This window comes from Bubalus bubalis, chromosome 22 (genome assembly GCF_019923935.1).
Source record: "Bubalus bubalis isolate 160015118507 breed Murrah chromosome 22, NDDB_SH_1, whole genome shotgun sequence".
In the NCBI taxonomy this organism is placed as follows: Eukaryota; Metazoa; Chordata; class Mammalia; order Artiodactyla; family Bovidae; genus Bubalus; species Bubalus bubalis.
The window spans coordinates 9,447,413-9,469,304 of record NC_059178.1 but is presented as its reverse complement, the minus strand read 5'-3'; the positions used below and the strand labels follow the sequence as shown (position 1 = coordinate 9,469,304).

General features: G+C 39.1%; 1 protein-coding gene across 10 annotated transcripts in view; it reads left to right on the top strand.

Annotated features, from left to right (window-relative positions):
* DCC (DCC netrin 1 receptor) overlaps nt 1-21,892 on the top strand; it is a 1,367,203-nt gene that overhangs the window by 1,134,120 nt on the left and 211,191 nt on the right. For all 10 annotated transcript variants that reach the window (XM_044934810.2, XM_044934809.2, XM_044934814.2 and 7 more), the window contains one exon: nt 14,110-14,304. In XM_044934810.2, coding sequence (XP_044790745.1) covers nt 14,110-14,304 — 195 coding nt within the window. The remainder of the gene's footprint in view (nt 1-14,109; nt 14,305-21,892) is intronic.

Genomic DNA, 21,892 nt, shown 5'->3' with positions numbered 1-21,892 from the left:
TGAAATGAAATGTCACTGGATGTGTTAAATAATATAGTAAACATAGGTGAAAACAAAATTAACACATGGTGATAGATAAAAAGAGAAAATTCTAAAGACATGAAACATGAAATAAGAAAATTTAGCAAGCATCACTCATAATCCCCAAAGAAAATAAAGAATGGAGGAGAAATGATTTTTCAAAAGATAAGAAGTGAGAATTTTCCAGAATTGATGAAATACATGGATTATCAGACTCAGGAATAATGCTTTAGCTTTGATATATTGAACAGTACAGAGATAAAGACAAAAAGAAGAGCTTAAAGTGCCCCAGAGAGAGATTACTTATCTAGGAAGTATAATTATATTGATGAAGAATTCCCAATAGTAACAATTAAACCAAGATGCAATGAAATATCTGCAAAGTGCTGACAAAAAATTTCCATCATCCCCAAATTGTATAGCCAACTGAATAATTATACAAGGAAAGGAGAAACATAAACATCCTTCACATAAAAAGAATTTATCACCACTATCTTTTTTGTAAAGGGCCATACTTTTTAAAAAAAGATAAAAAGAAAATCATTAGAAGTGTGATTAGGGAAATTGATTAGCAAAATAATGTAATATATGGGCATATCTGAACAAATTATGACTTTATAAAACAAAAATTATAAAACTTTGGAAAGTTAACAAAAAGTTGACAAAAATGACGTGGTAAAGGATAAGAGATCATGGAGATTAAACAGTTTAGAGATTTTTTTTAGTGTTGTTCTTATGAAAAGTAAAGATATAATTAACTCTACATTTCAAGTTTCATAACCTTTCAAAATTGAAAAGTGACAAGCTTAAGGATATAGAGTATATAATTTCTTATTCAGTAGAGGAGAAAAAATAATGGTGGGGGAGAGTGCTTTAGCCTATTCAAACAAAATCATGAAGATAACTAATTGTTACAAATAAATAGGAAGTTAAAAGTATATAATAAAATGACATAAATCCTCATATAGTAATAACAATAAACATAAATGGATTAAACTCACCAGTTAAAGGATGGATTATTAACTGAGATTTTTAAAACATCAAGATATATGATATTTATAATCAGCAAATATAAAGTATTAAGATGTGAAAGAATTAGAAGTAAAGGGATGGAGTAAAAATGCTAATCATTCTAACAGAAAATAAATATAGATTTATCTTTGGTAGTTTTCTAAAAGCCAAATATATCTTTTGGGACAGAGAGTTACTACTCAATGTTAAAAAGATTAACTTATAAAAATTTGTAAATTATAAAGAAATACATAATAGTTATAAAGATATGGCTTTTATATAACATACATTTATCCTATTTAAGCAAATCTTGATGGATCTTTATGGACAAATTTAGAAAGCCACTGTAACATTTGAATATACTTTTGTTATAGAAGCAGTAAATATGTAGTATTGCAGGTGGAAAATATACACCACAAAGCAACACAGGTTACCATCCAAAGATTATCAGACTATTACTCTAAACATCCTAATACATATCCTTTAATTCCCTATGGTAGAGTTAAATGATGATTAGAAGTGAATGTCCACTGCAATAAACAAGCAACATTTACAGTTTGTAGAAGTGAGTGACAAGGAAGATGATATCCATTGCTGACAACAAGCACTGCCAATAGAAATGAAACATTAGTATGTATCAGAGCTGTCTGGAAAGAGTGTGGGTATGTCATTGGCTTTCTCTAATTCTCTGTTAAAAAAAAAAATATATATATAATATGTATATATGTATATATATATGTATATATAGGCTATTAAGGACTGGAGCTAAACTCTAACAGAATGACCCATAATATGCAGCATACTAAATAGAGAACAGATATATCAAAGTCCCAACAACTTGGCAATGCCTTGTCCATAGTACATGGTACACAGCAGCAATCATTTTCATTTTCAGGAGCCAGAGGAGACAAATCTTGCTGGTGACCAAGACAAAATGACATTAATAACTGTACTTTTGTGTTGTTTCAACATCAAAAATTTAAAAATGTTTTCCTTAAAAAATTTCATATAGAGAGAGTTATATAAAATTGTGGTAATTTTATATGTAATGAGTTGTACATAATGATAATTGTATTGAACCTCATAGGAAATGTAGACTTTGTTTCTATATTTTTGAGCACTTTGTGCCAGGAACTATTCTAATTATTGGCATTATAGAGAATTTATGGAGAGAGATGAGACAAAGAATAATGAAATAGGTAGCACAGTAAGTGACCATAAACCCTATGGTGGGGAAAAAAAAATGAGATTATTAGGAGATGAAGAGTTTAGGTAAAGATTGCAATTTTAAAATATGGTAGCTAAAGAAGTCTGAAGTGGGAAATTAGATAACAAAACCTGAAGAAAGTCAGGGAGGAAGGCGTATCTGAGGGAGAGCTTCCCAGAGGTACAGCAAGTGCAATGCCTTGCGGCCAGAGTATGTCTGTCACGTTTGGGAAAAGTCAGGGTCCGACGCGGAGTAAATGGCTGGGACGAGGTGAGCAAGGGGGAAAGCGGAAGGAGACGAGGACAGAGAACTAAGGGTGCAAAGGGGTGGGTCACACATGACCCTTTAGGCCATTGTAAAGAACCTGGTCTTCCAGTGTGGGGCGGGAAGATAATCAAGCAGATAATGATATCTGCTTGACATTGTCTTATTTGTTTGACATCATCTCATTTGTATTTTATTTGTTTACACACATGTTCACACTGTCTTCATGCAGGTTTATTTTAAATACCCTTTATATGCTGGTGGCTTCTCATCTCTTGATATAAATTTCTCCGCAGTCTTTCTCCAAAACCTCAGACTGATATACACTATTTGCCTGGTATCTATGCGTGTGACTAGTAGGCACCTTGCATTTAACATGACCAAAGAATTTGTCTGTTTTTCCTCAGTTCATTATATCATTCACCAGTTGCCCAAGCTAAAGATCTCTGACTTATCGTGGAACCTCTTCCTTACACAGCTCTGTTGACTCTGCCTCTCAAATGCCCAAATACTTACACTTCATCTCCACCATGGTCATCCATGCTAAGTCACTTCAGATCAGATCAGATCAGATCAGTCGCTCAGTCGTGTCCGACTCTTTGCAACCCCATGAATCGCAGCACGCCAGGCCTCCTTGTCCATCACCAACTCCCAGAGTTCACTCAGACTTACGTCCATCGAGTCAGTGATGCCATCCAGCCATCTCATCCTCTGTCGTCCCCTTCTCCTCTTGCCCCCAATCTCTCCCAGCATCAGAGTCTTTTCCAAGGAGTCAACTCTTCACATGAGGTGGCCAAAGTACTGGAGTTTCAGCTTCAGCATCATTCCCTCCAAAGAAATCCCAGGGCGGATCTCTTTCAGAACGGACTGGTTGGATCTCCTTGCAGTCCAAGGGACTCTCAAGAGTCTTCTCCAACACCACAGTTCAAAACCATCAATTCTTCAGTGCTCAGCCTTCTTCACATTCCAACTCTCACATCCATACATGACCACAGGAAAAACCATAGCCTTGACTAGACAGAACTTTGTTGGCAAAGTAATGTCTCTGCTTTTTAATATGTTGTCTAGGTTGGTAAAACCTTCCTTCCAAGGAGTAAGTGTCTTTTAATTTCATGGCTGCAGTCACCATCTGCAGTGATTTTGGAGCCCCCCAAAATAAAGTCAGCCACTGTTTCCACTGTTTCCCCATCTATTTGCCATGAAGTGATGGGATCAGATACCATGATCTTTGTTTTCTGAATGTTGAGCTTTAAGCCAACTTTTTCACTCTCCTCTTTCACTTTCATCAAGAGGCTCCTTAGTTCTTCGCTTTTGGCCATAAGAGTGGTGTCATTTGCATATCTGAGGTTACTGATATTTCTCCCAGCAATCTTGATTCCAGCTTGTGCTTCTTCCAGCCCAGCAATTCTCATGATGTACTCTGCATAGAAGTTAAATAAGCAGGGTGACAATATACAGCCTTGACTTACTCCTTTTCCTATTTGGAACCAGTCTGTTGTTTCATGTCCAGTTCTAACTGTTGCTTCCTGACCTGCGTACAGATTTCTCAAGAGGAAGGTCAGGTGGTCTGGTATTCCCATTTCTTGAAGAATTTTCTGCAGTTTATTTTGATCCACACAGTCAAAGGCTTTGGCATAGTCAATAAAGCGGAAGTACATGTTTTTCTGGAACTCTGTCACTTTGTCGATGATCCAACAGATGTTGGTGATTTGATCTCTGGTTCCTCAGCCTTTTCTAAATCTAGCTTGAACATCTGTAAGTTCATGCTTCATGTATTGTTGAAGCCTGGCTTGGAGAATTTTGAGCATTAATTTACTAGCATGTTGGATGAGTGCAATTGTGCGGTAGTTTGAGCATTCTCTGGCATTGCCTTTCTTTGGGATTGGAATGAAAACTGACCTTTTCCAGTCCTGTGGCCTGGAAGTTTTCCAAATTTGCTGGCATATTGAGTGCAGCACTTTCACAGCATCATCTTTTAGGGTTTGAAATAGCTCAAGTGGAATTCCATCACCTCCACTAGCTTTGTTTGTAGTGATTTTTCCTAAGGTCCACTTGACTTCACATTCAAGGATGTCTGGCTCTAGGTGAGTGATCACACCATCATAATTATCTGGGTCATGAAGGTCTTTTTTGTACAGTTCTTCTGTGTACTCTTGCTACCTCTTAATATCTTCTGCTTCTGTTAGTTCCATACCATTTCTGTCCTTTACTGTACCCATCTTTGCATGAAATGTTCCCTTGGTATCTCTAATTTTCTTGAAGAGATCTCTAGTCTTTCCCATTCTATTGTTTTCCTCTATTTCTTTGTACTGATCACTGAGGAAGGCTTTCTTATCTCTCCTTGCTATTCTTTGGAACTCTGCATTCAAATGGGTATATCTTTCCTTTTCTCCTTTGCTTTTCACTTCTCTTCTTTTCACAGCTATTTGTAAGGCCTCCTCAGACAACCATTTTGCTTTTTTGCATTTCTTTTTCTTGGGGATGGTCTTGTTAACTGTCTCCTGTACAGTGTCACAAACCTCTGTCCATAGTTCATCAGGCACTCTGTCTATCAGATCTAATCCCTTAAATCTATTTCTCACTTCCACTGTATAATCATAAGGGATTTAATTTAGGTCATACCTGAATGGTCTAGTGGTTTTCCCTACTTTCTTCAATTTAAGTCTGAATTTGGCAATAAGGAGTTCATGATGAGCCACAGTCAGCCTCCGGTCTTGTTTTTTGTGACGGTATAGAGCTTCTCCATCTTAGGCTGCAAAGAATATAATCAGTCTTGCTGGGAGCCAGCGTGAGGAACTCCACCCATGGCAAAGGTCATGAGGAAGGAGGCTCAGCATATGCAAAGGCAGGATTGAGCCTCAGGAGTCCCCCTGTAAATTCTCAAGCATCTTCCCCCAAAACCAGAGTCTGCCTACTTTACTGCTTTGTGCTCTCACCTATACCTCTGACTTTATGGGGGGCTGTCCCCCACCACCTCTCTCTGAAAAAGAGTTAAATTACAGCTCCAGTTAATAAAGTTCCTGGGCATGACAAGAGTGTTTTAGTTCACAACTGTGAGAGGCATGAGATGTTCTAAACTGTCTGAATGCAGATTCCTTTGAGCAGTTAAAAGATTGATTAGAAATTGTATTGGTGAAGGGTTTTTCACTTGTTGGGCCAATGTTTGCTGCTAAGTTTCCATATCCCTTACCTACTGTGTCCCTGGCAGTGTATTGATTCATATAATTGGTGTATAGGAATATAAGTAGTAGCTTTAATGTTTGTAACCTTGGACCCTTGAGTTAATTCTTTTTCTTGTTATAGCCCACCACACCTTTGCCCTATAGAAATGCAACTTTATCTAATGCTTTTGGAGGGTGGCACCTGACTAATCACCTTTAGAAAAATAAGTTTTCTGAAGAAAGGGTCTTAAAATGTTAACAGGCCTCTGGGCCAGAAGATGATGTAAATCACCTAAACTTTTGCATATGATAAGTTTGCAGGAAGAAAGCCTGGCTTACTGCTGACTCTACCCCTTTCCCCATTATCCCCTATGCACAACTTAAGGTATAAAAACTACTTTGGAAAATAAAGTGCGGGCTCTGTTCACCGAAATTTGGTCTCCCCATGTCGTTCTTTCTCTCACCTTCTGGTTGAATTTCCATCTGGGGCGTGGAGGCTCGTCAAGCCTACTAATTTTGCCTGGGCTTCTAAGATCTGACAGGGGAGGCCTTAGTGTCTCCTCTCCTTCAGGAGAACGGGAGGACGCCTGCGACCTACGTAGGTGATGCAAATTCCTTATTTTGGAATTTTATTAGCTTTCCACGTAAACCAAGTTATTCAGCCTCTTTTCTCCACTGATTTTCCTCACTGAGCTATCCTTATTTAACCACTGTTTATATCCTTAATTAACGTTTAATTAAGCAATTGTTTCCTGATCCTCAGTGACGCCGTCCCTGCTTCGAATTCCCTGGATCCACTGGGGCTGGACCCCGGCAAGTCTGATTTCATTGTTGACCATCTGGTGATGTCCATGTGTAGAATCTTCTCTTGGGTTGTTGGAAGAGGGTCTTTGCTATGACCAGTGTGTTCTCTTGGCAAAACTCTATTAGTCTTTGCCCTGCTTCATTCCATATTCCAAGGCCAAATTTGCCTGTTACTCCAGGTGTTTCTTGACTTCCTACTTTTGCATCCCAGTCCCCTATAACAAAAAGGACATCTGTTGTGGGTGTTAGTTCTAGAAGGTCTTGTAGGTCTTCATAGAACCATTCAACTTCTACTTCTTTAGCATTACTGGTCAGGGTATAGACTTGGATTACCATGATATTGAATGGTTTGCCTTGGAAATGAACAGAGATCATTCTTTCATTTTTGAGATTGCATCCAAGTATTGCAACTCCAGTAGTTTGGCCACCTCATGGGAAGAGTTGACTCATTGGAAAAGACTCTGATGCTGGGAGGGATTGGGGGCAGGAGGAGAAGGGCCCAACAGAGGAGGAGATGGCTGGATGGCATCACTGACTCGATACATGTGAGTCTGAGTGAACTCTGGGAGATGGTGATGGACAGGAAGGCCTGGCGTGCTGTGATTCATGGGGTTTCAAAGAGTCAGACACAACTGAGCAACTGAACTGAACTGAAATGATTGCATTTCAGACTCTTTTGTTGAATACAATGGCTACTCCATTTCTTCTAAGGGATTCTTGCCCACAGTAGTAGATATAATGGTCATTTGAGTTAAATCCACCCATTCCAGTCCATTTTTGTTTGCTTAATCCTAAAATGTCGATGTTCGCTCTTGCCATCTCCTGTTTGACCACTTTCAATTTACCTTGATTCATGGACCTTACATTCCAGATTCCTATGCAATATTGCTATTTACAGCATTGGATTGCTTCCATCACCAGCCACATCCACAACTGGATGTTGTTTTTGCTTTGGCTCTGTCTCTTCATTCTTTCTGGAGTTTTTTTTTTTTTTTTTTCACTGATCTCCAGTACATATTGGGTATGTACCCACCTGGGGAGTTCATTTATCAGTGTTCTATCTTTTTGCCTTTTCATACTGTTCATGAAGTTCTCAAGGCAAGAATACTGAAGTGGTTTGCCATTCCCTTTTCCAGTGGACCACATTTTGTCAGAACTCTCCACCAAGACCCATCCGTCTTGGGTGGCCCTACATGGCATGGCTCATAGTTTCACTGAGTTAGAAAAGACTGTGGTCCATGTGATTAGATTGGCTAGTTTTCTGTGATTGTGGTTTTCAGTCTGTCTTCCCTCTGATTGGTAAGTATAAGAGGCTTATGGAAGCTTCCTGATGGGAGAGACTGACTGAGAGGGAAACTGGGTCTTGTTCTGATGGGCAGGGCCATGCCCAGTAATTCTTTAATCCAATTTTCTCTTGATGGGTGGGGCTGTGTTCCCTCCCTGCTATTTCAGTTCAGATCAGTCACTCAGTCGTGTCCGACTCTTTGCGACCCCATGAATCGCAACATGCCAGGCCTCACTGTCCATCACCAACTCCCAGAGTTCACTCAAACTCACGCCCATCAAGTCGGTGATGCCATCCAGCCATCTCATCCTCTGTCATCCCCTTCTCCTCCTGCCCCCAATCCCTCCCAGCATCAGAGTCTTTTCCAATGAGTCAGCTCTTCACATGAGATGGCCAAGGTATTGGAGTTTCAGCTTCAGCATCATTCCTTCCAAAGAACACCCAGGACTGGTCTCCTTTAGGATGGACGGGTTGGATCTCCTTGCAGTCCAAGGGACTCTCAAGAGTCTTCTCCAACACCAGAGTTCAAAATCACGCTGCAATTTACTTTGGGCGAAACTTTACTTTTGGCCTTCTTCACAAGATTCCTTTCATGCACTGCTACAGTCAGTGCCCCCAACCCTGCAGCAGGCCACCACTGACCCACGCCTCTGCTGGAGACTCCTGGACACTCACAGGCAAGTCTGGGTCATTTTGAACATAGGTGTATAATTATCTTTTTGAATCTCTGCTTTCAGTTCCTTCAAGAATACACCCAGGAGTAGAACTGCTAGATCATATGGTAATTTTACTTTTAATATTTTGAAAGACTACCATATTGTTTTCCAGAGCAGCTGCACCATTTTGTATTCTCACTGGGTAACTGCTTCTTCATCTTCTTTATTTAACTTCTATGGTCAAGCACAATGACCTTCTGTTTCTTCAGATACTAAGCTCACTCTTATTCTGGAGGTTTTGTAGTAGTTATTCTTTGTGTCTATAAAGCTTTCCACCCTGAGGTTTATTTGACTGACTCTTTCAGATCATTCTCCTTTGATTTTTCCATGGATACCTTCCTTGGTGTGTCATATATAACATTCAGTTTTATCCTATATCCTAGCTTTCCAATACCTCATGGTTTCTTTGTTTATTCTTAAATTTTTTGGCCTTATGTCCCCCCAAAACTCTATCCCAGTACCTAAAACTGTGACTGACCCATTGAAAATGCACAGTAATTGTTGAAATGTCACTGTGATTAGTCAGGTAAATTTCATTAGCAAAAATCTGTATCATCACTCAGAGAATCATAATTATTCTTTAGAAATAAATAAAAACAAGGCAGAATTAATAATTCCATAGTCAGTCAGGAATGGCAGTTAAACTAGTTATCTTGACTCTGGTAGAAATTTGCAGCCTTGTTAATTTGGATGTTTCAGGCATAATATGTTCTTTGGTTTCAAATTATTTCAGTAATTACCTTACTGCTTCTCTGTGCTTTAAATATGCAGTCTTTATCCTCGAGGTATTTATACATGAACTTGCAGACAGCAAATTTTAGTTTTGATCTTCAAACAAAGAGTACTCACATCACTTACTTACCTTTCATAGCTAATTGTTATAAATCAATGTTTTATAGTTCATCCCAGTAGTAACCACTTTCATAATCTGTAAGCTCAGCTGTGTAAGACAAAATTCATCCAGGTGACATAAAAGGAAATTTTTGTCTTTATTTTGAGAAGTGAGTAGGTAGGTACAAATGGGTTATTCCAGATTATAAACAATCTCCTAACACAGTTATCTTTATGATGAGGTCATACATTTTCAATGACATAAGTCTAATACTTGACAGACACCATTCCTTCTGGCCCAATGATATTAATTGTATACTGAGTCCATTAAATGTTTAGGTGAGAGGTAGTATATACTCTAATGTATCAACACACTTTTTTTTTTATCATGTCAAAAAGTATTTAGAGGTTTTGATCTAGGATTGAAAATCCTCTTATAAAGTGAAGATTAAAGATGAGTCATGTACTGACAGCCCCTCTTCTTCAAGAGCCAGTTTGTGCACTCATTTCCAGGGTATCCTTAAAGCTTTGACAGATGTAATTCTGTGGGTATTAATTTAACTCACTTTCAGGGGAGATGCTCTATGGCTTCCAGAAAAACAGATAAACATTTATTATGAAAATACTTTTTTTTCCTTCTGAAAGATGTTGAATGTTGTCACTCAGTTCAATTCAGTTCAGTCGCTCAGTCGTGTCCGACTCTTTGCAACCCCATGAATTGCAGCACGTCAGGCCTCCCTGTCCATCACCAACTCCCGGAGTTCACTCAGACTCATATCCATCGACACAGTGATGCCATCCAGCTATCTCATCCTCTGTTGTCCCCTTCTCCTCCTGCCCCCAATCCCTCCCAGCATCAGTCTTTTCCAATGAGTGAACGCTTCCCTGTGGTGGCCAAAGTACTGGAGTTTTAGCTTTAGCATCATTCCTTCCAAAGAAATCCCAGGGCTAATCTCCTTCAGAATGGACTGGTTGGATCTCCTTGCAGTCCAAGGGACTCTCAAGAGTCTTCTCCAACACCACAGTTCAAAACCATCAATTCTTCAGTGCTCAGCCTTCTTCACAGTCCAACTCTCACATCCATACATGACCACAGGAAAAACCATAGCCTTGACTAGACAGAACTTTGTTGGCAAAGTAATGTCTCTGCTTTTGAATATGCTGTCTAGGTTGGTCATAACCTTCCTTCCAAGGAATAAGCATCTTTTAATTTCATGGCTGCAATCAACATCTGCAGTGATTTTGGAGCCCCAAAAAATAAAGTCTGACACTGTTTCCCCATCTATTTCCTATGAAGTGATGGGACCGGATGCCATGATCTTTGTTTTCTGAATGTTGAGCTTTAAGCCAACTTTTTCACTCTCCACTTTCACTTTCATCAAGAGGGTTTTTAGTTCTCTTCACTTTCTGCCATAAGGGTGTCATCTGCATATCTGAGGTGATCAATATTTCTCCTGACAATCTTGATTCCAGCTTGTGTTTCTTCCAGTCCAGCGTTTCTCATGATGGACTCTGCATATACGTTAAATAAGCAGGGTGACAATATACAGCCTTGACGTACTCCTTTTCCTATTTGGAACCAGTCTGTTGTTCCATGTCCAGGTCTAACTGTTGCTTCCTGACCTGCATACAGATTTCTTAAGAGGCAGGTCAGGTGGTCTGGTATTCCCATCTCTTGCAGAATTTTCCACAGTTTATTGTGATCCACACAGTCAAAGGCTTTGGCATAGTCAATAAAGCAGAAATAGATGTTTTTCTGGAACTCTAATTTAGTAGTATTTATTAGAATTATGATCAGTGTCCAGAAAATACCTCATTTCTTTAGAGATAGGATCATAGGGAGCATGGTGATATAAAAATCAGAATGTCAATTTCTTAATTTGCAACACACAGTCTCTGAAAATTTTTATATCAGGATAGCAAGTGCATTTTCTCTCTAGTAGCTAACATCAGTTGGTTCTATTCAAGACTGGAGTGTTTCAGTACTTTATTTCATTAACTCTTTTCCCCACCATATGAGACCCTTACTATCTTTACCTTCATTCTGCACATGAGGAAACTTTGACTTAGAGAGGATAAATCAGGTTTTAAGACTTCATATCTCATGAGTATCCAACACAAATTTGAATGGTTCTCTCGATTACTTCCAGAGCCCAAGCTTGGATTCAATCAGTATTTGTAATGTCAGTTTAATTCATAGGTAAACACAGAGAAGATAATTTGAGAAGGACACACAGCTAGTAAATGGCACAGCCTAGTATTAAACCAGACGTGCACACTCCAGAGTCTGTGTGGCTTTAATCCAAACCACTGTCTCATTTCTTTAATAATAAATACAGTTTTAACAGATGCAATAAACCATGGGTCAAGTACAGTCCCATTCATGCTGAGCAAATCATGGCCCTAAATTGTTTATCCTGACAATTTCTCAGGAAAGGACTGCTACATTTATTTTCATCTCTAGTTAAATCAGAGTAAATAATCCTTAGGCAAGACAGTTTTTGACATTTCATTTCCCTTTCTATTATTCTTACATCTGCCTTGATTTTCAGTTCATTTCAGTCGATCAGTCGTGCCCAACTCTTTGCGACCCCATGAATTGCAGTATGCCAGGCCTCCTTGTCCATCATCAACTCCTGGAGTTCACTCAAACTCATGTTCATTGAGTCGGTGAAGCCTTCCAGCCATCTCCTCCTCTGTTGTCCCCTTCTCCTCCTGCCCCAATCCCTCCCAGCATCAGAGTCTTTTCCAATGAGTCAACTCTTCACATGAGGTGGCCAAAGTATTGGAGTTTCAACTTTAGCATCAGTCCTTCCAGTGAACACCATGACTGATCTCCTTTAGAATGGACTGGTTGGTTCTCCTTGAAGTCCAAGGGACTCTCAAGAGTCTTCTCCAACACCACAGTTCAAAAGCATCAATTCTTTGACACTCAGCTTTCTTCACAGTCCAACTCTCACATCCATACATGACCACAGGAAAAACCAGCCTTGAGTAGACGGACCTTTGTTGGCAAAGTAATGTCTCTGCTTTTCAATATGCTGTCTAGGTTGGTCATAACTTTCCTTCCAAGGAGTAAGCGTCTTTTAATTTCATGGCTGCAGTCACCATCTGCAGTGATTTTGGAGCCCCGCAAAATAAAGTCTGACACTGTTTCCACTGTTTCCCCATCTATTTCCCATGAAGTGATGGGACCAGATGCCATGATCTTCGTTTTCTGAATGTTGAGCTTTAAGCCAACTTTTCCACTCTCCTCTTTCACTTTCATCAAGAGGCTTTTGAGTTCCTCTTCACTTTCTGCCATAAGGGTGGTGTCATCTGCATATCTGAGGTGATTGATATTTCTCCCAGCAGTCTTGATTCCAGCTTGTGCTTCTTCCAGCCCAGCGTTTCTCATGATGTACTCTGCATATAAGTTAAATAAGCAGGGTGACAATATACAGCCTTGATGTACTCCTTTTCCTATTTGGAACCAGTCTGTTGTTCCATGTCCAGGTCTAACTGTTGCTTCCTGACCTGCATACAGGTTTCTCAAGAGGCAGGTCAGGTGGTCTGGTATTCCCATCTCTTTCAGAATTTTCCACAGTTTATTGTGATCCACCTAGTCAAAAGGTTTAGTATAATCAATAAAGCAGAATTACATGTTTTTCTGGAACTCTCTTGCTTTTTTGATGATCCAGCGGATGTTGGGAATTTGATCTCTGGTTCCTCTGCCTTTTCTAAAAGCAGCTTGAACATCTGGAAGTTCACGATTCACGTATTGCTGAAGCCTGGCTTGGAGAATTTTGAGCATTACTTTACTAGCGTGTGAGATGAGTGCAATTGTGTGGTAATTTGAGCATTCTTTTGAGCCTTAATTTTACCCCTTATTAATGATACCTAATGAGAAATATTTTGCCTTATCATCCTGTTCATGATTTCTCACTGCAGGAGTACTGCAGTGGTTAGCCGTTTCCTCCTCCAATGAAATTAATTTTAGACATGAAACTAAAAGATGCTGGCTCCTTGGAAGGAAAGCTATGACAAACCTAGACAGCATATTCAAAAGCAGAGATATCACTTTACCAACAAAGCTATGTATAGTCAAAGCTATGGTTTTTTTCAGCAGTCATGTACAGATGTGAGAGTTGGACCATAAAGATGGCTTAGCACTGAAGATTTGATGCTTGTAAATTATGATGCTGGAGAAGACTCATGAGACCCTTGGACTGCAAGGAGATCAAACCAATCAGTTCTAAAGGAAATGAACCCTGAATATTCATTGGAAGGACTGATGCTGAAGCTGAAGCTGCTGTGCTTTGGCTACCTGATGTGAAGAGCCAACACATTGGAAAAGACCCCGATGCTGGGAAAGACTGAAGGAAAGAGAAGGGGGCGGCAGAGGCTGAGATGGTTAGAGAGCATCATGATTCAATGGACATGAGCTTGATTTAACTCTGCGAGATATTAAAGGACAGAGGAGCCTGTTGTGCTGCAGACCGTGGGGTTGCAAACAGTCAGACATGACTTAGGAGAAATATATGAGAAAAAAGAAGCTTAAGGGGAAAAAAAAATCTGTTAGAATAAAGATATGTGATGCTACAGTGCCTCTGGAGGGAATTCAGTATCTTCTTGTGCTTAAATTCTGTGAAAGTCAAATCAAACGTGGAAATCACATCAAAGGCTGATACCAGGAAGAACTTGGGCAAGAAGTGATGCACCATTTGAGGGTCTGTGGAACATGATGTTAAGCTTTGTTTAAGTGGTACGTTTTACCGTGCTCTGTGTTCTAATATGAAAGATGCTGATGGTCCTCCTTTTGAATTCTAGAGTCTCAAGTTCCTGACCAGCCAAGCTCTCTTCATGTGAGGCCCCAGACCAACTGCATCATCATGAGTTGGACCCCTCCCTTGAACCCAAACATTGTGGTGCGAGGTTACATCATTGGATATGGTGTCGGGAGCCCTTACGCTGAGACAGTACGTGTGGACAGTAAGCAGCGCTACTATTCCATTGAGAGGTTAGGTAAGTAGCTGTGAATTTTCTTCTCATAAGGAAAAAAAATGATTTATATTTAATTGTTTTCTCTTTTGGAAAATTGCTCTTTGGAATTTGATGACAGTTTATTACAGATATCCATAACTCTTTTTCTATCTATCAGTCTACTCATGTAGCCTTCTGTACACATACATGCATTTTTTGTCTGGACTTTGAGTTAGGGAATTTTATCTAGACAGATACAGAGCAGTGGGTGACCTCCTGTGTCATAAGAATACAGTGCATTGGAACATTTTTTTTTTTCTTTTTTCCTCTGTCAATGGAGACTTCTAATCTTAACAATTCTTACAAAAAGAGTCAGCATATTATTTTTCTCACTAGAAAGTTACTGTTGATTTTTCTTAAATTTTGAATTATACAGTCACATTATCTTTTCTCCCAGTAGTATTTATAGACAAAACTTGGTGGCTCTCATGACAACAAGATTTTTTAGAAAAGAATTTTCAATCAAGCCAGTAACTCAGAGCAATCAAACTCCTCTCCACATATCTTCCTGGTCCCTTTCAGTTCAAGTTCTTTTACTGTGTTTTACCTCATTTTACTGAACATAATAATTCTAAGGTGATGTTTCTGAACTCATTGAAAATTTGTTTATTCAGAGAGAGTTAACAGGTATAAAGTTTTCATATTCATTTTATATCAATTTTCCATAATGCAATGAGATTATATCATTAGCAGAGGGAAATAAAATGAATGTGTGTCATATGTAGGGTGCCAGGAAGTTAAACAGCTGTCATAAAGCAGAAGGCAAGTTGATTCTACCTGTTGATGTAACATGATATTATTTGCACTGAAGTACAGTGACCTTCTCAGTGAAAAGGCAACCTGATTGGATTGCTACTTATTTGCAATGTCTCTCAGAAACAGAGCATTTGTGATGAGAAGCCTGATTTGAATTTGAATAGCTAAAATGCAGTAGCAAGGAAAGGTTTTGTCAGTGCTGGAGGAAATCTGCACTGACCCATTCTCTCAGTAATTGCTTCAAACACTAATAAGAGGAGCACCTTCTGCAAATCTGCACAATTTTAGTTAGCTTGGCATTTGGAAATAATATTCCCTCCGTCAGTCCCTGAGTTTGAATGCAGAGGCAATCACAAAATTCATATTTTATGGCCTTCAAACCTATGTCAGGGGACTCTGATTTGTCCATTATACAGTATACCACACCATCTCTGACAGTTCATCTTGATTCCATGCACCGGAGGGAGAGAGACCCATGGCAGTACACAGGCTCTCGAGCAATGAGGTCAGGATGCCAACTCACAGAGAAGTCATGAAGGAAAACTGCATTGTTTCACCATGTGCTTTTGATAATGGTGCTTCTTATTACAAGGAGACTCGCCCATGAGTTTCCAAGTCTAGTAAAGTTGAGGCATTTGAGAGATTAATACTGTGGCTGCTGCTGCTGCTAAGTCACCTCAGTCGTATCCGACTCTTTGCGACCCCATAGACGGCAGACCACCAGGCTCCCCCGTCCCTGGGATTCTCCAGGCAAGAACACTGGAGTGGGTTGCCATTTCCTTCTCCAATGCATGAAAGTGAAAAGTGAAAGTGAAGTCGTTCAGTCGTGTCCGACTCTTCATGACCCCATGGACTGCAGCCCACCAGGCTCCTCCGTCCATTGGATTTTCCAGGCAGGAGTACTGGAGTGGGGTGCCGTTGCCTTCTCCATAATACTGTGGCAAATCTTTCCAAAAGCTTAAAGAAGAGATTTTTCCATTGTAAGATATGTTTTAAAGAGCTAGGAAAACTGATAAAGGTAAAAATGGAATATGAACCTGTCTCAGTGATAGATAAGCATGAGTATGCACGGTAAAACTTATCTGAAAAGAGAAATTACACACATACAGCCACTCCCTCCATCCCCCCTCCACCCGCTGCCACAAACATATGTATTTAAATTCTGTTGAAACTTTAAACATAGTACCATGTCAAAACATAGGGTTTCCCTGGTGGCTCAGATGGTAAAGGATTCACCTGCAGGGCAGGAGACCTGGGTTCGATCCCTGGGTTGAGAAGAACCCCTGGGAGAAGGGAATGGCAACCCACTCCAGTATTCTTGCCTGGAGAATCCCATGGCTAGAGGAGCCTGTGGGCTCAGCCCATGGGGTTGCAGAGTTGGATACAACTGAGTGACTAACACTTTCATGTCTTAACATAAAATGTAAAACAGTTGTTTTATCATTATTGTTCCACTATCTCCATGGTTATACAAATAAACTGGTATTCTTTTAATATGAATTTCCATCACTTGGCCAAAATATATGTTAAACATAGCTGAAGTTCTAATTTTTATAAAGATAAAAGATTCATTCGAGTCAACATTTGAACTCTACAAAGAAACCATTAATGTTTTATTTATTCTATTAAATATTAAAATCAGCATATCAGTTTTATAGTATTTTTTAAAAAGGTATTTAAAATGCAATTTTAAAGCTTTTAATTGAGACATTTTATATGAGGCTTCCCAGGTGGCTCAGTGGTAAAGAATCTGCCTGCCAAGCAGGAGACACGGGTTCAGTCCCTGCATTGGGAAGATCCCCTGGAGAAGAAAATGACAACCCACTCCAGTATTCTTGCCTGGAGAATTCCACGGACAGAGGAGCCTGGTGAGCTGCAGTCCATGGGATCTGCAAAGAGTTGGACATGACTTAGAGACCAAACAGCAGCAGAACAGCGTGACAGTTTTACAATTAAAAATGAATTAAGGAAAATTCCAACCCATTTAAACATAGGGTCAGCCATAACTTGATATCAAGTATTGATATCATGATTGTATTTTAGACTGTAAAAAGCTATGTGGTTTGTAACTGACCAATAAACCTCCTCTTTTCTTTGGTGAGAGACCAGAACTTCCAAATAGTGTTTTGTTTATCAGGTATGGTAACTCACTATTTAGACACCAGGCACTATGACCTGCATTAGGGCTAGAAGTACATGACCATTTTGAAAAATATCTAATGTTGCCTGATTTAAAACAAAACAAAACACAGCTTGCCTAGTGCAGGCGTAGAGCTTCATTAACCAGTGTTTATTATAAGTAATCCTTTGAAATCTTCCTCCTTTTTAGTTCAAAAGTCCTAAGGTCAACTTTGGTATAAAAGCATGGTATACATCCATGATATCTGAATTATAGCAGTGTTTCAGTTCAGTCACTCAGTCATGTCTGACTCTCTTCGACCCCATGGACTGCAGCACGCCAGGCTTCCCTGTCCATCACCAACTCCCGGAGCTTACTCAAGCTCATGTCCATTGAGTCAGTGATGCCATCCAACCATCTCATCCTCTGTCATCCCCTTCTCTTCCCGCCTTCAATCTTTCCCAGCATCAGGGTCTTTTCCAATGAGTCAGTTCTTTGTATCAGCTGGCCAATATGTTGGAGTTTTAATGTTTAGCAAAGTTAATTTAAAATTCTGTTCCTTTTGAAAAGAACTTAATATTTATTGTCTAAAAATCTATTGATCAATTTATCCATCAATCACTTTATCTTTTTTTATAATTTTTTAAAAATTTTATCTTTAGTTGAAGGATAATTGTTTTACAATATTGCATTGGTTTCTGCCATACATCAACATAAATCAGCCATAGGTAAATCTATGTCCCCTCCCTCTTCAGCCTCCTTCCCACCTCCCACCTTTTTACCTTTGTGGCACTATTTTTCTAGATAATGAACTAGAATATATATAGAATAATATATAAAGTATACAATTTATTGAGTTCTTAAAAGAGCTTTATTGAATTTTAATTCACATACAATATACTGTGTAGTTTTAAATTTCTTCTTTAATATCTCTCAGCAGTGTTTTTTAGTTTTAGTGTAGTTGTTTTGTTGTCTTGAATATTTTTGTTAGATTACGTTCTAAAACATATATAAATATGTGTGGGTGTGTATATACACCCACACATTTATAGGGTTCCCCAGTGGCTCAGTGGTAAAGAATCCACCTGCATCCAGGAGACGCAGATTCCATCCCTGAGTGGGAAAGATCCCCTGGAGGAGGGCACGGCAACCCATTCCGGTATTCTTGCCTGGACAATTCCATGGACAGAGGAGCCTAGTGGGCTGTAGTCCACAGTGTCACAAAGAGTCGGATACAACTGAAGCAACTGAGCAGTTTGTGTGTGTGTGTGTGTATATATATATACATAGCAAACAAACTGGCAAATTGGAATTACAAACGTGCTCTCAGAACAGAATTCACTCATATGTAGGTGACTTACTGTAAAAGGCATGAAGATCAGAAAATAAGTATAAAACTATTTCTATTTGCATATGATATGCTCTTGTAAATGGAAAATCTCAGAGGATCTACAGAACTATTAATAGTAGAACAAACAGTTGAATTTAACAGGTCTTAGGACATCAAGGTTAATGTACAAAAAAAAAAAAGATCTGTTTGCAGCCAACAACTGGAAAATAAATTTAAAGATACATGTGCATGTATGTGTGCTAAGATGCCTTTAAAGATATATAGATAGATTTATAAGATAAAGATATATATGTATCTTTAAATTTATTTTCCGACTGTTTGCTGCAAACAAATTGATTTCTGAATGACTGATGCAACCTTTGTGTACCATTCTATGTTCATGTCCTGTGCTTCAAAAACTAACAGCACATCCTCAAGTAAAGAAAGTTCTCTTGCCATTTCCAGCTTCCCTTATAGCTCAGTCAGTAAAGAATCTGCCTGCAGTGCAGGAGACCCAGGTTCGATCCCTGGGTTGGGAAGATCCCCTGGAGAAGTAAATGGCAACCCATTCCAGTATCCTTGCCTGGAAAATCTCATGGACAGAGGAGCCTGGTGGGCTGCAGTCCATTGGGTCGCAAAGAGTCAGGCAGGACTGCTTGACTAACTCTTACTAAACCTACACTCACTACCAACCTTCCTGTGCACTTGGCCCAGGCCCCAGCTGGTGATTGATCTTATCAAAGGGGCACACCCCTCTACTGGTTTCCTTGGTAACTAATGAGTCCAGGTGACTCAACTTCCCTAAAACTGATATTCTTCCCCTGCCGGCCCCCCAACCCCCCAGCAATGTCCTGCCAGTCATCAGCAGCCAAGGAGTGGGGTGTTGTTCCAGGATCTTGCTTCAGACCTGAAGCTCCCCTATCCCTTCATCCATTAAGCCATGGCTGTCTCTGTTGCTGACTCTGGGCCCTTCAGTCTTGAAGTTGGGCAGGTACAGGACTTGCAGGCCTGCAGGATGCAATCCAATAAAAATGTTAGTTGTAGGTTCTTCACAGACGTCTGTTATCACATGGAGGTAGTTTTTACTATTCCGGGGAGACCTGGGTTCAATCCCTGGGTCAGGAAGATGTCCTGGAGAAGGAAATGGCACCCCACTCCAGTACTCTTGCCTGGAAAGTCCCATGGACGGAGGAGCCTGGTAGGCTACAGTCCATGGGGTCGCAAAGAGTCCAACACGACTGAGCGACATCACTTTCACTCACTTTCACTTACTATTCCTAGCTTTATACGTGTTGCCATGAATATTTGTTAAATTTTCACAAAATAATTTTCTCTTTTGAGATGGTCCTATACTTTCCCTCTTGTAATCATTTTTAATATTGTTAATCATATTGATTGATTTTTGAAAAGTAAATACCCATTCTTATGTTGTAGGATTTAATGTTGTTTTCTTTTTTTGCCTATATTCATAAAGTATACATGTCCATGAGTTTCTTTTCATTTAGTGACTTACCAGGTTTTTTTTTTTAAACTAAGCTTATACCACTTATAAAATTATGTGAATTATTGCTCTTTCTGTAGCTGAAAAATTTGTGTAAGATTGTTATTTCTTATTCCTTGAATATTTGACAAAATTCACTAACAAACCACCTATATCTGAGATTTCCTTTTAGGGAAGGATTTTGAAATGAATTAAATTTCTTTAGCATATACAGGTATTTTTATTTTTTGAATTCTTTCTTGTATTGATTTTGGCAAGTAAATTTTTTCATGAAATTCATCTATTTTATTTTGCCACATTTATTGGCCTAGAGTTGCTCATTCATGATATTCTCTTACTATCTGGGGTTATCTATGGAATAGCTATATTTACATTTTTGATACGTATGATTTATGTTCTCTTATTTGTGATCACTCTAGGTAGGGGTTTGTCAGTTTTGTTGATCTTGTCAAAGAAAGAGACTTTAATATTACTAATTGTTTCTATTATCTATTTTTTCTTTCATATTTGCTCTTATCTTGACTATGTTCTTATACTAATTTCAGTCATAATTTGCACTTTTATTTGCAATTTCTTAAAGTGAAATCTCATAATGTAGAGATTTAAATCTATTGGTACTTCCCTAAGCACCACTTTCCTTGCATTTCACAATTTTTTACATGTATATATTTATTATCATTTAATTTAAAATATTTTCGGAATTTTCCTTGATTTCTTTTTGCTCTGTGACTTATTGTGTTGCTTATTTTTCCAATTTTGTGTTTTCCTAGATAGTTATTATTACTGATTATTTTTATCATGATTAGAAAATATACTCTGATCTCACTTTTTACATTTGCTTTATTTTTTTAGTTTTTAACCAATTTTTATTCAAGTATAGGTAATTTTTAAAATGCATTAGTTTCCAGTGTAGAGCAAAGTGATTCAATTATTCACATATATACATATATATAAATATATAATATTAATACATATCAGTTATCAGTTAAGTTCAGTCGCTCAGTCATGTCCCACTCTTTGTGACCCCATGAACCGCAGCATGCCAGGCCTCCCTGTCCGTCAGCAACTCCCGGAGTGCCCCCAGACCCATGTCCATTGAGTCGGTGATGCCATCCAACCATCTCATCCTCTGTCGTCCCCTTCTCCTCCTGCCCTTAATCTTTCCCAGCATCAGGGTCTTTTCAAATGAGTCAGCTCTTCGCATCAGGTGGCCAAAGTATTGGAGTTTAAGCTTCAAATCAGTCCTTCCAATGAACACCCAGGACTGATCTCCTTTAGGATGGATTGGTAGGATCTCCTTACAGTCCAAGGGACTCTCAAGAGTCTTCTCCAAAACCACAGTTAAAAAGCATCAATTCTTCTGTGCTCAGCTTTCTTTATAGTCCAACTCTCATATCCATATATGACCACTGCCACCTCCCTCCCCGATGGGGAACATGTGTACACCTGTGGCGGATTCATGTTGATGTATGGCAAAACCAATACAATATTGTAAAGTAATTAGCCTCCAATTAAAATAAATAAATTTAAATTAAAAAAAAAAAAAGCATATATGACCACTGGAAAAACCAAAGCCTTGACTAGATGGACCTTTGTTGACAAAGTAATGTCTCTGCTTTTCAATATGCTGTCTAGGTTGGTCATAACTTTCCTTCCAAGGAGTAAGCGTCTTTTAATTTCATGGCTGCAGTCACCATCTGCAGTGATTTTGGAGCCCAGACAAATAAAGTCAGTCACTGTTTCCACTGTTTCCCCATCTATTTGCCATGAAGTGCTGGAACCGGATGTCGTGATCTTAGTTTTCTGAATGTTGAGCTTTAAGCCAACTTTTTCACTCTCCTCTTTCACTTTCATCAAGAGGCTC